The sequence below is a fragment of the Oncorhynchus nerka genome, linkage group LG28 (assembly GCF_034236695.1).
Source record: "Oncorhynchus nerka isolate Pitt River linkage group LG28, Oner_Uvic_2.0, whole genome shotgun sequence".
In the NCBI taxonomy this organism is placed as follows: domain Eukaryota; kingdom Metazoa; phylum Chordata; class Actinopteri; order Salmoniformes; family Salmonidae; genus Oncorhynchus; species Oncorhynchus nerka.
In genome coordinates this window covers 22,295,379-22,312,450 of record NC_088423.1, presented here as the reverse complement: position 1 = coordinate 22,312,450, position 17,072 = coordinate 22,295,379, and the positions used below count along the sequence as shown (strand labels likewise).

Genomic DNA, 17,072 nt, shown 5'->3' with positions numbered 1-17,072 from the left:
TCTGGGATCTTTTATTTCAGCTCATGAAATCTCTCTCTCTGTTTCTCTCTCTCTGTTTCTCTTTATTTCTCTCTTTCTCTCTCGAGCACTTTTCTTATCCACTCTCTCTTTCTCTCCGGCCCTATTTACCTCTCTACTTCTCCCTTCCTCTTCCTCCCTCACTCCCAGCTAATGATTTGTCCCTTCAACCAATTTTATCAGCTCATATCCGTAGTTATTAGGGGGAAGAGTGAGAGGCCATTGTACCAGCCTGCTGCTATTTGAGGCCCAGTTGATAGAGCTGGAGTCAGATGTGAAGGACTATTCATTGTGTTCATCACTGTTCCAGCCACCTCTCAATGGATAAATGGAGAGATGACGCAACCATTAAATTCAAACACTCCTGAAAGGACAGACGTGACTATTCTGTGGTTGGTCATGAGTGTGCGGGAGTGTGTGTGCATGAGCATAAAAGAGTGCTCATTTTGGATATTTTAGTTCACTCGCCTCAATTAGTGGGGACACACACATAGGCACACACATGCTCACGCACATGCATGCATGCACACACACACTTTCCCCTGCAGTGCCTCTAGTTGGTCTTGTCTTGGGGTGGCAGGTAGCCTGGTGGTTAGAGCATTGGGCCAGTAACCAAAAGGTTGCTGGATTGAATCCCCGAGCTGACAAGGTAATAATCTGTCTTTCTGCCCCTGAACAAGGCAGTTAACCCACTGTTCCCCGGTAGGCTGTCATTATAAATAAGAATTTGTTCTTAACTGACTTGCCGAGTTAAATAAAGGTAAAAAAATAAATAAATGTCATGTTCCATATCTGTGTCCACAATCCCAGGTGTAATATTTGATGATATTTTAATGACATTTGGTTATTTCTTCAACATGTTAAATAAGGACACTCACTTGCACACTTAAACTAATTGTCAGCCAATTAATCAATCTCGCTTTATTCAAGAAATGTATTGATAAGATAAACTAATTGGTCCTGGAAATGATAGAGAGCATTCATCTTTACGTAACATATACTGTACTCTTGAGAAGCATAAAGGACCAAAATAAGCCATCTTTAGGAGCATTTGTTTTGTTATTCTTTCTATTCCTTAGACTGTACCCAATTTATGACTAAATATAATAATTGGGCTGCCTGAGTAAACGCAGCCATTCTATTGGAAAACTAAAGCATGTTTTTAATTCAAGCATCACATCCCTCTGTAGCTATGTGAACGCTAATTATGTTTTGGCAGAGAAAAGATAATGATGGTTGTCGTGACTCGCTAGCCTGTCTTCTGTGACAGTGAAGAGATAATGAATAGAGGAACACTAGAATGTTCCTTTTTCATGAATGGTTTCTGAAGAGCGCTCCACTTCACTGAGCCTTCTCACAGCTGAATGCAGAGGTTTGAAACTCAGTTTCTTATTGGTCTATTAACTCATTTAACGTATGGGGATGTCACCAGGCAGGCCAAAACTCCATCCCACCAAAACACGCTGAAATTTCAGGTGGTCTTTTCAAACAACTCTTACACTAAAAGGGCATTATAATAGTTTTCACAATTTCACAGTATTATTCCAACCTCATCGTGTGGAAATATACATACAACACAGGAAGATTACATAGTCCTTGAGGACATGTGAAGATGATGACGATTTTAACTTACACCAGATATGAAGAGTGCCTTGGTATTTTTTTCTAATATATATTCCTCCCTTCCTTTAGGAACTTATGTTCTGTCAAACTCATCAATTTGTACTGTCTTCATTGTCAGCCAATATATAATTGGGTAGAAATGTAGACTATTACTGTCCTCAAGAGAAATTGGTCTTACACATTCAAATGACTTTTCTCTTCCTTAGGAACTTCTATTCTGTCAGCATGACTCAACAGATGCAGAACCTGCAGCTGGCCCAAACCAGGAAGTGCTCGGGAGGCCCTGCCTCTCCCAGCGCTGCCAAGCGCCTGTACAGGAACCTATCAGAGAAGCTCAAAGGTGGCCACTCCTCCTTTGAGGAGGCCTACTTCTTCGGCCGTGGAGATCGCCACGGTCATCGCAAGGGCTCGGTGAGTTGGGGATTGTGTGTGTGTGCGTGCGTGCCCTGTTTGTGTGTGTGTGTTCGTTTGTGTGGAATTTTGTGTGTATGGGTGAGCATCTATACGGGACTGTTATGCGTCATCATCTTCATCAGATCAAATGATACCAACCAGCCCAGATAAGAGTGTCCAGGAGGACTATACTGTGACTTACTTTACTCTTATAAGTAAAGGAATCTGGAAGAACCTTTATGGAGTTTAAATAATTGCCCATAGGGGAAACCTTTCCAGTTGTAAAATGTTCTTTGAGGAAAAGGGTTTTCGGTGAATGCATGTGTTAAGGTTCAAACCTTTTCACATGGATGGGGAGGGGTTACATTTTGTACCTTATTAGTAATATATTGTAGAGGTATTTGGGGTATTTAGGTGGCAGCCTATCATAAGATTGGAGGCGTGGCTTTCAGGTTTTGGCCACCCATTAGAGTAAATGTGATACATGTGATTCATTTATTTCCCTTGAATATTTATGCATATTGCATATTGTAGTACAATATTAACATTACTGATTACATATAGTAATAAAATGCTAACTATTACAACTTTGGGATTTGCATAGGCTCTTGATTAACTCTTACATCTCTGTAAGCCTCATTGATTCTACAAAACTGTCAGTTTTCAACCTTAACATGTTTTGACAGTACAACAGAACAGATGAACAGACATTTACTCCTACAGGTGTCCTAAAAATATATTTCTGAAAGCCACGCCCCTACTAAGCCACACCTCTAGTCCATTGTTCCTCCATGAACCCTTTGCTACATTGAAACATTCCTCCAAGGTTCCTCCAATAGTCGCTCAACTAACCAAAGGTACAAATATTAACAATGAATAACAATGGTTCCTTGAGGAACTCCAGGGTTCCTCGAGTCTCCACTAATTCTATGTGTAGAGTCACCCAATGTCTTCAGATATTTACTGGCTAGGCTGGAGGTCTCTCTTTGTGTCTGGGACACTGGGTTCAGACAGTGACTGGCTAGGCTGGAGGTCTCTCTCTGTCTCGGGATCAATACAGATTGGGTTGGTGTGTATTGTCCCATTTCCTGTAATTGGTTTATAATTTCTTTAGAAATGGCCCATAGAATTAGAATATGGCCCATAGAATTAGAATATGAGTAAGTTAATAGGATCTCTATGAGGCAGCCCCTCTGATTGTAAGCCCAAGAGGCACAGAATACAACAAGTCCTGTTGGTCAGGACTCCATCACATCATCTTGCAAGTCTCCCAGTGCTGACTCTATATATGCATCTGTGAACACATACACAGTCACTGTTCTATTACCAATGGCAGTTAGATAGGGGATATCTGACAAACAAACATACTGTATACTATGTTGGAGTTTGATCAGGTCAGACTAAACCTACCTAATTCTGGTCTCCCTATCGACGGAGACAGGCAAGAGGTGAGGCTGGAGGTAAGGTCTTTGCCAGCGCCCTGTTGATGGGCATAGCAGCGTAGATCAGCTCCTGGCCCCTCATCAAAGATACTTCTCAGTCACACACAGAGGACTGATTATGTTATCAATGGTGGTTATGATTAGCATGGTGGAATCAACTTGATCGCCACATTCACCTTTCTATTTCACTTCAGATGCCATATGTGAAGTGAAATAGAATAGTAAATGCAGCAATCAGGCTGGTTCCACCATGCTAGGTTATGGTGAATTGGGAGAAAATTCTAAACACCAACCTGATTCAAGTGTCCTCCCTGTTCCATTTATAGGAATACTCACAGCGAGGTCATGTCTATGTGATGCTGAGGGTCCCCTTGCTGGTCTTCTCTATGTTGCATGTTTGGCTGCAAACTAGACATCTCTCGAACAACTGCAGCAGGCAATCCTCTTAAACAAAGTACTTCCTCATCTTATGAGGTGGTGTTGACAGGGAGGGCCTATGACAGGGTGATACAATAGACTGCCAAGTGGTAAATTGCATTTTCTTATAAAGAAAGGACAAAGATTTTTTATATTGCACTTCACAACCAAAACGACTCTACTATTTGTACTGTATCAAGAGGATGGGTAATTAACCTATTCGTTTATCAAACAGGGTATTTTTTATACAACATTTCACATAACACACATTGTTGTTGATGAAGCCATCTGTGTCATCAGGACAGTAACTCGGGTCAAGCTAATTCTAGGTCGTCGTTAGTTACCACAGCCAAAAAGTCATAAATACCGCCTATTTCTACAATTGATCTTCTTAAAATGTGATTTTAAAACTAACCGTAACCTTAACTACACTGCTAACCTTATCCCGAACCCTAACCTTAAATTAAGACCAAAAAGCACTTTATTGTTTTGATAATTTTTTACGATGTAGCCAATGTTGACTTTGTGGTTGTGGAAACCCTAATTATATACTTTACAGATATAGACTGAGTATATCTCCAGATTAGATTCAGGCTGGTAAAACTGTCACGGTTTGCTCTTAGTTCACTGTATTAGTGAGATTCAGACATGAGTTAGCTACCACCATAGCTGAATCCTTTATTTAGTTTTGCCCTAGACAATACAGAATACACTTGTATGAGCTACGACCTAACTAAGTTGTAATGAGGTAACTATGAGGTACCTAGCTAGCTTTATCAATAGATAGCTACCTACATAACCAGCAATAATATTAGCTAAGTTATACCAGAGAGGTCTGTAGCTAGCTAGCTAGCCTCCCTCGCTAGCGTTATCAAATGATAACGATACATAACCCAGCAGTATCTAGACAATACAGAAACCTATATGAGCTATGACCTAACTAAGTTGTAATGAGGTAGCTAGATAGCTACCTGCATAACCAACAATAACATTATATAACGTCATTAGCAAAGTTTATTTATTTATTTTGCTCCTTTGCACCCCATTATTTTTATTTCTACTTTGCACATTCTTCCATTGCAAAACTACCATTCCAGTGTTTTACTTGCTATATTGTATTTACTTTGCCACCATGGCCTTTTTTGCCTTTACCTCCCTTCTCACCTAATTTGCTCACATTGTATATAGACTTGTTTTTTTTTTTTTTTTTTACTGTATTATTGACTGTATGTTTGTTTTACTCCATGTGTAACTCTGTGTCGTTGTATGTGTCGAACTGCTTTGCTTTATCTTGGCCAGGTCGCAATTGTAAATGAGAACTTGTTCTCAACTTGCTTACCTGGTTAAATAAAGGTGAAATAAATAAATAAATAAAAAAGTTATACCAGAGGTCATTATATTCCAGTACCTCTGGTTATACACACCACCACCGGTTGTTGCACACCAAGCTAGAGTTACTGGGGCAGACTTGGGGACCAACGAACTCCAACTGCCTATTCCACATACTAGGGTCCTTCAGCAGGGCATGCAAACCATAGAACTTCACTCTGCCGTCCTTTCAACACCTTGGGGGCGATGAAACAATGGTGCCATGTTCAGTTAAAGGCAGTGAAGTGGGTGGAGGGGCGATTTGCACATGGAGCTTGGCAAAAGGGAGCATGATTTGTTGACATAATCAATGTTGGGTTTGGATTATAATTTAGTTATTGTGACACACTGAGGTTCCAAACTCTGTTTTAAAGGAGACTGGCTTTGACCAAAATGATCCTCTTTACACTTTGTAGTAGAGGTCGACTGATTAATCGGAATGGCCGATTGATTAGGTCTGATTTCAAGTTTTCATAACAATCGGAAATCTGTATTTTTGGACACTGATTTGGCCTTTCTTTAAAAAATATATATATATATTTACACCTTTATTTATCTAGGCAAGTCAGTTAAGAACACAAGAACACAGTTAAGAACACAAAAACACATCTTATTTTCAATGACGGCCTAGGAACAGAGGGGTAACTGCCTTGTTCAGGGGCGGAACCACAGATTTTTACCTTGTCAGCTCGGGGATTCAATCTTGCAACCTTACAGTTAACTAGTCCAACGCTCTATCCACCTGCCTCTCATTGCACTCCACAAGGAGCCTGCCTGTTAAGCGAATGCAGTAAGAAGCCAAGGTAAGTTAAACTTATCTTGTAAAAAACAATCAATCAATCATAATCACTAGTTAACTACACATGGTTGATGATATTATTAGTTTTTCTAGCGTCTTGCGCATATAATCGATGCAGTGCGCATTCGCGAAAAAGGACTGTCGTTGCTCCAACGTGTACCTAACCATAAACATCAATGCCTTTCTTTAAGTCAATACACAAGTATATATTTTTAAACCTGCATATTTAGTTAATATTGCCTGCTAACATGAATTTATTTTAACTAGGTCAATTGTGTCACTTCTCTTGCAACAGAGTCAGGTATATGCAACAGTTTGGGCTGCCTGGCTCGTTGCGAACGTTGTAGACTATTTCAATCCTAACAAAGACAGCCAACTTCGCCAAACGGGGTATGATTTAACAAAAGCGCATTTGCGAAAAAAGCACAATCGTTGCACGACTGTACCTAACCATAAACACCAAAGCCTTTCTTAAAATCAATACACAGAAGTATATATTTTTAAACCTGCATATTTAGTTAAAAGAAATCCAGATTAGCAGGCAATATTAACCAGGTGAAATTGTGTCACTTCTCTTGTGTTCATTGCACGCAGAGTCAGTGTATATGCAACAGTTTGGGCCGCCTGGCTCGTTGCGAACTAATTTGCCAGAATTTTACGTAATTATGACATCATTGAAGGTTGTATAATGTAACAGCAATTTTTAGACTTAGGGATGCCACCCATTAGATAAAATACGGAACGGTTCCATATTTCACTGAAATAATAAACGTTTTGTTTTCGAAATGATAGTTTCCGGATTCGACCATATTAATGACCAAAGGCTTGCATTTCTGTGTGTTATTATGTTATAATTAAGTCTATGATTTGATATTCGATAGAGCAGTCTAACTGAGCGGTGGTAGGCAGCAGCAGGCTCATAAGCATTCATTCAAACAGCACTTTCGTGCATTTTGCCAGCAGCTCTTCGCTGTGCTTCAAGCATTGAGCTGTTTATGACTTCAAGCCTATCAACTCCCAAGATTAGGTTAGCTAGTTAGCGGGGTGCGCGCTAATAGCGTTTCAAACGTCACTCGCTCTGAGACCTGGAGTAGTTGTTCCCCTTGCTCTGCAAGGGCCGCGGATTTTGTGGAGCGATGGGTAACGATGCTTCGAGGGTGGCTGTTGTCGATGTGTTCCTGGTTCGAGCCCAGGTAGGGGTGAGGAGAGGGACGGAAGCTATACTGTTACACTGGCAATACTAAAATGCCTATAAGAACATCCAATAGTCAAAAGTATATGAAATGGTATAGAGAGAAATAGTCCTAAAAATACTATATTAACTACAACCTAAAACCTCTTACCTTGGAATATTGAAGTTTCATGTTAAAAGGAACCACCAGCTTTCATATGTTCTCATGTTCTGAGCAAGGAACTTAAACGTTAGCTTTTTTACATGGCATATATTGCACTTTTACTTTCTTCTTCAACACTTTGTTTTTGCACTATTTAAACCAAATTGAACATGTTTCATTATTTATTTGAGACTAAATAGATTTTTATTGATGTATTATATTAAGTTAAAATAAATGTTGATTCAGTATTGTTGTAATTGTCATTATTACAAATAAATAAATAAAAATCGTCCGATTAATCGGTATCGGCTTTTTTTGGTTCCTCCAATAATCGGTATCGGCGTTGAAAAATCATAATCGGTCGACCTTTACTTTGTTTCTGCCTCGATGCCACACAGGCTTTCAAAGGGATTAGTTGCTTTTTAGGGGCAGTTGCTCTTTAAACTCTAGAGCTGATGTTTCTCAATCTGATGATAAATTCCACCTGGCTACACTTTATCTCACATACAGGTTGTTGTTAACTCCTCATTAAAGCTAGATTCCTCAATTGGCGAAACTCCCACGTCCATTTGGGATATTACAAAAACAAAGAAGTTACTGAAAACAATGAACAGTGTTTTTTCCCCTGACATCATTACACGATGGAACAGCAGAATATATACTGCACCTTTTTTTACCACACTGACATCATTACACGAACATATATACATTTTTTTACACTGATCATTACACGATGGAACAGCAGAATATATACTGCACCTTTTTTTACCACACTGACATCATTACACGATGGAACAGCAGAATATATACTGCACCTTTTTTTACCACACTGACATCATTACACGATGGAACAGCAGAATATATACTGCACCTTTTTTTACCACACTGCCAGATGCTCATCTGCTCCGTTTCATCAATAAAACTAAAACAATAACAAAGGTGCTGGGGCCAACAGTGGCACTGTTTCTCCAAAAGTACGGATTCGATATTTAAAACCTTTTAAATAGAAATAGACATACCCAAAAGTAATGCAAGCCACTTCGATCTACAGTGTCCACATATCAATTTATATGCGAAAATGTCAGTCGGAATCGGTACCTAGAACCACACTAGTCCCCTATTACCGCTTCAACACTTTCACTGCAGTGCTACCTCCTTCTCTTCATCCCTTTTCTCTCACTTTGTCCCTTTCCGTTGCCTTTCCTTAGCCTCTCTCTCTCTCTCTTGACTGGTTCTGTTGTAGTTGGTTTCTAAATGCAACTGCTTTTAGACCAAATGTTCTAACAGGTTTTTCATTTCACAGGCGCACACAAACACAAACACACAGCAACAGACACACACAAACACAAACACACACACACAGACACAGACACACAAACACAGACACACACACACACACACACACACACACACACACACACACACACACACACACACACACACAGACACACACACAAACACACACACAGACACACACACACAAACAGACACACACAAACACACACACACACAAACACATACATACACACACACACACACACACACACGCTTCTCATTAGTCCTCCAGGCGTAAGTATTTCAATCACGCTGAACCTACCATTATCTGTATCACAGGTCTTCAACCTTTTCTTACCCAGGGATCGTCTCACAGGCAAACCCACGACCCAGGGACCCCATCATACAATCAACAAAAATATATTGTTTTCACATCTGGTCTTATCATCAGGTGAATGATCATGGCAGGAAGAAGTAATGTTTTTCATTATTTTGACTCTCCCACATTATAATTAGAAGATGAAGTATAAACATAGCCTATTAGCTATAAAAGGTATAGTATCTCCAAATACATTTTCACTAAGAGCAGCTGTTTAGCAGGTTAGAGATTAGCGATGTCCAAGTAAAGAAAGCTTACCAGCAGCACTTGCCGCACTGATACCCTATTCGCAGGTGCTTGTTCACAGCCTACTTCAGATACTCCAGTGAGTGTAATTTGCTCAATAATAGGAGTTCAGAAATAGTTGACATAGTTAACTGTAGGTATGTTATAAAAAATGTGTATATTCTGTTGTTGCTAGCGATATTGATAAAAACATTTTAAATAATTTGTATTTTCTTAATTTTTTCTCTGACCTACTGCAGCACCTCTGCGGAACCCCGGTTGAATAATCTTTAATCCAGCTTCAGCACTTTCACTGCAGTTTTACCTCTCACCTTCTCACTTTCCTTTCCCTCTCTCTCTCTTTCTCACTCTCTCTCTCTCTCATGTACCGTCACCATGTCACCTCTCCTCTCTATGGTCCAATTGTCACACATCAATTATCACACAGGAACATGGCAATCACCCCGCTTAATGTTGTTGCTTTGTCTGCCTTGGTTTCAGCGTGTTTAGTTCTGTTGATGATTGATGATGGTGATGATGATGATAATGCTGCTGATGAGGATGACGTCAACGATGATGATGTTTGTATTCTGACGTGTGTGTGTGTGTGTGTCCCTCCTCTTCTCTCGTCCAGAGCATGCAAGGTAGTGAGTGTCTGTTTGAGGCGGTGGAGCAGCAGGATCTAGATGCTGTCCAGATCCTTCTCTACCAGTACACAGCTGAGGAGCTGGACCTCGGCACACCCGACAGCCAAGGGTTAACACCGCTAGACATCGCCATCATGACCAACAACACCCCCATAGCCAAACTACTGCTGAAGGCCGGCGCCAAGGAGAGCCCTCACTGTGAGTGTACACTATATAGGGCACACTGAGTACACACTTAGTAGGATATACTAAGTACACACTATGGAGGGTGCAATGGGAGTATACACACTAATTAGTGCAACCTTCCGACTCAAAGTCCAGCATTGAAACTTGGTGGAGTATCCAGATTGCCATACCTTCATACCGGCTTTGTGCCATACCGGGATATTCGGTAATACCGGCACTGAACACAAGGGGTACTGATTTCAAACCCCACCGATGCTCTGTAATCCGAAGGTTAGCAATGCTAACAAGTACATGTAAAATCCCATAAATAATGCTAACTAAACGACCGCATTGCAAACATTTTGTACAGTTTCTGACCTAAACTATACAAGTCTCTCAAATATTTACATTTTACATTTAACCATTATTTAACTAGGCAAGTCAGTTAAGAACAAATTCTTATTTAGAATAACGGCCTACACCGGTCAAACACGGACGACGCTGGGCCAATTGTGCGCCGCCCAATGGGACTCCCAATCACGTCCAGTTGTGATACAGCCTGGATTCGAACGAGGGTGTCTGTGGTGACGCCTCAAGCACTGAGATGCAGTACCTTCCCACTCGGGAGCAAATATGCTACTCACAGTTTGCTGCACGCACAACACAAATATTAGCCAGCAAGGCTCTTGATCCAGGAGGGATTTCCCTTGCTGTTAAGCGAATGCTTGATTTTGGAAGAAGCTGACCACTTAGCTAGATAGCTAACTATCTTCTAAATTAGCTAACCAAATGCACAACTGCAGAGCATTCAGCACATTTTAGACAGATAACTGAATAGTTATAAGATATCTAGCTGGCAAACATTTAGTTGTGAATTCCATAGTGTAATTAAATCTCCTGGCACATACTGAAGAACAGTGATTTACTCACAAGGCTCCGGTCTCTCATTGTTGTGTGCTCGTAAACAAACACCACGTGACTGGGGGACTACTGTAAGATTTGTAATAATGTGACAGGTGAAATGAAGAATGCAATGCTTTATCTCCTAACGTATCGCACAAGTTGACTGCAGGTATTTACTTAAAAAGTAGCTGCACATATTCAAACTTCAAAGAAATGGTTTCAACGATATTGAAAAACCATCCCATGGCTTTTTACAAATACCCCGGTATACGGTATACCACCCAATCTGTTACTCAAAGATACAGTGCCTTCGGAAAGTATTCAGACCCCTTGACCTTTTACACATTTTGTCAGGTTACAGCCTTATTCCAACATTGATCATTAAATTGTTTTTTCCCCTCATCAATCTTCACACAATACCCCATAATAATAAAAAAAAGTATTCAGACCCTTTACTCAGTATTTTGTTGAAGCACATTTGGCAGCGAATACAGCCTCAAGTCCTCTTGGGTATGACGCTACAAGCTTGGCACACCTGTATTTGGGGAGTTTCTCCCATTCTCCTCTGCAGCTCCTCTCAAGCAGTCACATTGGATGGGGAGCGTTGCTGCACACACAGTTATTTTCAGGTCTCTTCAGAGATATTGGATTGGGTTCAAGTCTGGGCTCTGGCTGGGCCACTCAAGGACGTTCAGAGACTTGTCCCGAATCCACTTCTGCGTTGTCTTGGCTGTGTGTTTAGGGTCATTGTCCTGTTGGAAGGTGAACCTTTGTTCCAGTCTGAGGTCCTGAGCGCTCTGGAGCAGGTTTTCATTAAGGATCTCTCTGTACTTTGCTCAGTTCATCTTTGCCTCGATCCTGACTATTCTCCCAATCACTGCCGCTGAAAAACATCCCCACAGCATGATGCTGTCACCACCATGCTTCACCGTAGGGATGGTGTCACGTTTCCTCCAGACGTGACACTTGGCATTCAGGCCAAAGAGTTCAATCTCGGTTTCATCAGCCCAGAGAATCTTGTTTCTCATGGTCTGAGAGTCTTTAGGTGCCAAGCGGGCTGTCATGTGCCTTTTACTGAGGAGTGGCTTCCATCTGGCCACTCTACCATAAAGGCCTGATTGGTGGAGTGCTGCAGAGATAGTTGGTCCTTCTGGAAGGTTCTCTCATCTCCACAGAGAGCTCTGTCAGAGTGACCGTCGGGCTCTGACCAAGGCCCTTCTCCTTTGATTGCTCAGTTTGGCCGAGTGGCCAGCTCTAGGTAGAGTCTTGGTGGTTCCAAACTTCTTCCTCAAAAGAATGATGGAAGCCACTGTGTTCTTGGGGATCTTCAATGCTGCAGAAATATTTTGGTACCCTTCCCAGATTTGTGCCTTGACACAATCCTGTCTCGGAGCTGTACGGACAATTTCTTCAATCTCATGGCTTGATTTTTGCTCTGACATGCACTGTCAACTGTGGGACCTTATATAGACAGGTGTGTGCCTTTCCAAATCATGTCCAATCTATTGAATTTACCACAGGTGGAGTCCAATCAAGTTGTAGAAACATCTCAAGGATGATCAATGGAAACAGGATGCACCTGAGCTCAATTTCGAGTCTCATAGCAAAGGGTCTGAATACTTATGTAAATAGGGTATTAATGTTTTTTTTTTAATTGCTGAGGACATATTTATATTAAATCAATTTTAGAATAAGGCTGTGACGTAACAAAATGTGGAAAAAGTCAAGGGGTCTGAATCGTTTCCGAAGGCACTGTATATACTGAACAAAAATATAAACACAACATGCAACAATTTCAATGATTTTACTGAGTTACAGTTCATATAAGGAAATCAGTCAATTGAAATGAATTAATTAGGCCCTAATCACTGGATTTCACATGACTGGGCAGGGGCGCAGCCTTGGATGGGCCTGGGAGGGCATAGGCCCACCCACTGGGGAGCAAGGCCCAACCAATCAGATTTCGTTTTTCCCCACAAAAGGGTTTTATTACAGAAGGAAATACTCCCCAGTTTCATCAACTGTCCAGGTGGCTGGTCTCAGACGATCTCGCAGGTGAAGAAGCAGGATGTCGAGGTCCTGGGCTGGCGTGGTTACAGGTGGTCTGCGATTGTGAGGCCAGTTGGACCTACTGCCAAATTCTACTATGGTAGAGAAGTTAGCATAAAATGATCTGACAAAAGCTCTGGTGGACATTCCTGCAGTCAGCATGCACGTTCCCTCAAAAGTTGAGGGACATTGTGTTACGTGACAGAACTGCAAATTTTATAGTGGCCTTTTATTGTCCGCAGCACAAATTGCACCTGTGTAATGATCATACTGTTTAATCAGCTTCTTGATATGCCACACCTGTCAGGTAGATTAATTATCTTGGCAAAGGAGAAATGTTCAACATTTGAGAGAAATAAGCTTGCGTATGGAACATTTCTGGGATCTTTTATGATGAAATCATGAAAATCATGAAATCATGGGACAAACACTTTACATGTGGCGTTAATATTTTTGTTCATGAAATTATGTTGAGCCAACGTTATTATTATGTTGAGCCAATAGACATTGAATTGATTGATGTCTGTGCCCAGTGGGATGATATCGGTCCGAAAATCCCTTTGTGGTGTGTACATTAGCGAAACATTACACAGACTGGGTTTTACTCTGTCAATTAAATGTTGACAGGCAGGGCTAGGGGATAAACTGTCCAGTCTCAGATTTTAGTCAACACATCAGTAACAGAAAAGAATGTGTACTGTAGCTGGTCCACTAACAGTATGTCTGTTTTGAGGAGTACATGTTATCCAAATAATGAACTGCTTGATTAGCCAATTATCTTGAACTGATCTGAACTGATTGAACTTGGCTTGGCAGTGTAAGAACCTTATTCAAGTTCTATTTTTTGTTCCTGCCTGGCTGACACGACCCACATGGTCTGGACCGGAGTCTATTGGGGCATTATTCGCCCAGAAATGTAGAGATGTTTGGTAGGTTCTCTCAGACATGTTGTTTTCCTGGGTTGAGACCTGGATTTGGATTTGAAACTCCAACAGTTGTAATGGAAGGGGGCGGAGCTCTGGTACTGTACAAAACCAGCTTCATTATCGATGCATACAGTGCCTTGCGAAAATATTCGGCCCCCTTGAACTTTGCGACCTTTTGCCACATTTCAGGCTTCAAACATAAAGATATAAAACTGTATTTTTTTATGAAGAATCAACAACAAGTGGGACACAATCATGAAGTGGAACGACATTTATTGGATATTTCAAACTGTTTTAACAAATCAAAAACTGAAAAATTGGGCGTGCAAAATTATTCAGCCCCTTTACTTTCAGTGCAGCAAACTCTCTCCAGAAGTTCAGTGAGGATCTCTGAATGATCCAATGTTGACCTAAATGACTAATGATGATAAATACAATCCACCTGTGTGTAATCAAGTCTCCGTATAAATGCACCTGCACTGTGATAGTCTCAGAGGTCCGTTAAAAACGCAGAGAGCATAATGAAGAACAAGGAACACACCAGGCAGGTCCGAGATACTGTTGTGAAGAAGTTTAAAGCCGGATTTGGATACAAAAAGATTTCCAAAGCTTTAAACATCCCAAGGAGCACTGTGCTAATAATATTGAAATGGAAGGAGTATCAGACCACTGCAAATCTACCAAGACCTGGCTGTCCCTCTAAACTTTCAGCTCATACAAGGAGAAGACTGATCAGAGATGCAGCCAAGAGGCCCATGATCACTCTGGATGAACTGCAGAGATCTACAGCTGAGGTGGGAGACTCTGTCCATAGGACAACAATCAGTCGTATATTGCACAAATCTGGCCTTTATGGAAGAGTGGCAAGAAGAAAACCATTTCTTAAAGATATCCATAAAAAGTGTTGTTTAAAGTTTGCCACAAGCCACCTGGGAGACACACCAAACATGTGGAAGAAGGTGCTCTGGTCAGATGAAACCAAAATTGAACTTTTTGGCAACAATGCAAAACGTTATGTTTGGCGTAAAAGCAACACAGCTCATCACCCTGAACACACCATCCCCACTGTCAAACATGGTGGTGGCAACATCATGGTTTGGGCCTGCTTTTCTTCAGCAGGGACAGGGAAGATGGTTAAAATTGATGGGAAGATGGATGGAGCCAAATACAGGACCATTCTGGAAGAAAACCTGATGGAGTCTGCAAAAGACCTGAGACTGGGACGGAGATTTGTCTTCCAACAAGACAATGATCCAAAACATAAAGCAAAATCTACAATGGAATGGTTCAAAAATAAACATATCCAGGTGTTAGAATGGCCAAGTCAAAGTCCAGACCTGAATCCAATCGAGAATCTGTGGAAAGAACTGAAAACTGCTGTTCACAAATGCTCTCCATCCAACCTCACTGAGCTCGAGCTGTTTTGCAAGGAGGAATGGGAAAAAAATTCAGTCTCTCGATGTCCAAAACTGATAGAGACATACCCCACGCGCCTTACAGCTGTAATCGCAGCAAAAGGTGGCGCTACAAAGTATTAACTTAAGGGGGCTGAATAATTTTGCACGCCCAATTTTTCAGTTTTTGATTTGTTAAAAAAGTTTGAAATATCCAATAAATGTCGTTCCACTTCATGATTGTGTCCCACTTGTTGTTGATTCTTCACAAAAAAATACAGTTTTATATCTTTATGTTTGAAGCCTGAAATGTGGCAAAAGGAAGCAAAGTTCAAGGGGGCCGAATACTTTCGCAAGGCACTGTATGTCTAGATACTTTTTATAGTGGAGATCATGTTTATAAAATGCCTGGCTGGGCTGATGAGACAGTGGACTGCTCAGTCAGATGGAACAGAGTAATTAGGCATTTTAACGTGATAGATTTAGCTGGTGGTAACTTGTGGAATAGACACCGGCTGGAATGTGGTTTTAACCAGTCAGCATTCAGGATTAGACCCACCTGTTGTATAAAACCAGCCAGTCAGAAGCACAATGTCCTTCATTATCAATGCATGGTGCCGACAACATCAACCAGCTTCTTCAGACTCTGAAGTCAGGAGGACTTTGAGTTTGTTATCAGCCAGACTACTTTATGCTTGCCTTTAATCCATGGTTTTCTATTTAATATTAGTATGTACCTGTAGTACTTGAGATAACCGTAGTGACTGGCTAATGGACCAGTCACTCCCAACCCTCCACCCCCTTGAGTTGTCCCTCCTGTGTAGGACACAATACAGAATGGAGGAAAGCATGAGTGGTGGTCCTGTGGTGTGTGCTTGACCCAGACAGGGGCTGTGTTTGACAGGGGCTGAATAAGCTCTCTCACCCCTTTCCCTCCATCCCTCCCTCCTCCATCTCTCCTAGACAGGTGGTTCTTACAATGTCCAACATCCCTGGACAGGGTAAAAAGAAAGTGTGTGCGTGCGTGCGTAAGTGTGCGTGCGTGCGTGTGTAAGTGTGTTCGCGTCTGCTCTCCAAGCCCTCAGTATGTGTGACTGCGTCTGCTCCACTCCATGGTAGTGACAGGTCTGTCTGGGGTGAAACAGTGGCCACTTTAGAGTCTCCCTCTCCCAGGTTAAAGGGGGGGCTGCTGGGCCTCCCCATGTCCCCACTGAAAATCCCTAACAAGGTTTGGCATTTAATGGTTTAACTTTTCCAATGATGCATGTAACCGCCCGCCAATTATAACTAAGTGATTTATTGTCCTCCGGAGCTAAGAGCAGAGCGAGCTGAGCTTTTTTATAAACACACGCGGATGCTCACCCACACACACACTTTCAAGCAGGCAAACACACCTCTCTCTCCCTCTCTCCTCACTGTGGTACAATTTGATCGTTGTAAACAAACAGAGGGGTAAACATGGATCGGTTTTTCCTCCTGGGAATTTATGCTTTATGTTGCTGTCATTCCTCAAGTGCCAAGTAAATCCATCAGACAGGGTCTGACAGGCCGGGTTGGCTGGGCTGGGTTGGGGTGGAGGGGGATGGGGGTTAATTTACGAGTCCTTCAGGGTCCCAGTCGACTATATTTAGGCCCACACCTCCCCATCCCGCCGTAGTGCTCACCGGCCAGCAGGCAGGCCAGACAATGGACCAGTGTGTGAGTATGTTTGTGTG

General features: G+C 41.7%; 1 protein-coding gene across 1 annotated transcript in view; it reads left to right on the top strand.

The window, feature by feature from the left end:
* ankfn1a (ankyrin repeat and fibronectin type III domain containing 1a) overlaps positions 1-17,072 on the top strand; it is a 243,850-nt gene that overhangs the window by 150,225 nt on the left and 76,553 nt on the right. Inside the window, exons 8-9 of the mRNA XM_065012544.1 lie at positions 1,848-2,052; positions 9,908-10,118. Of these exons, the coding sequence (XP_064868616.1) occupies positions 1,848-2,052; positions 9,908-10,118 (416 nt within the window). The remainder of the gene's footprint in view (positions 1-1,847; positions 2,053-9,907; positions 10,119-17,072) is intronic.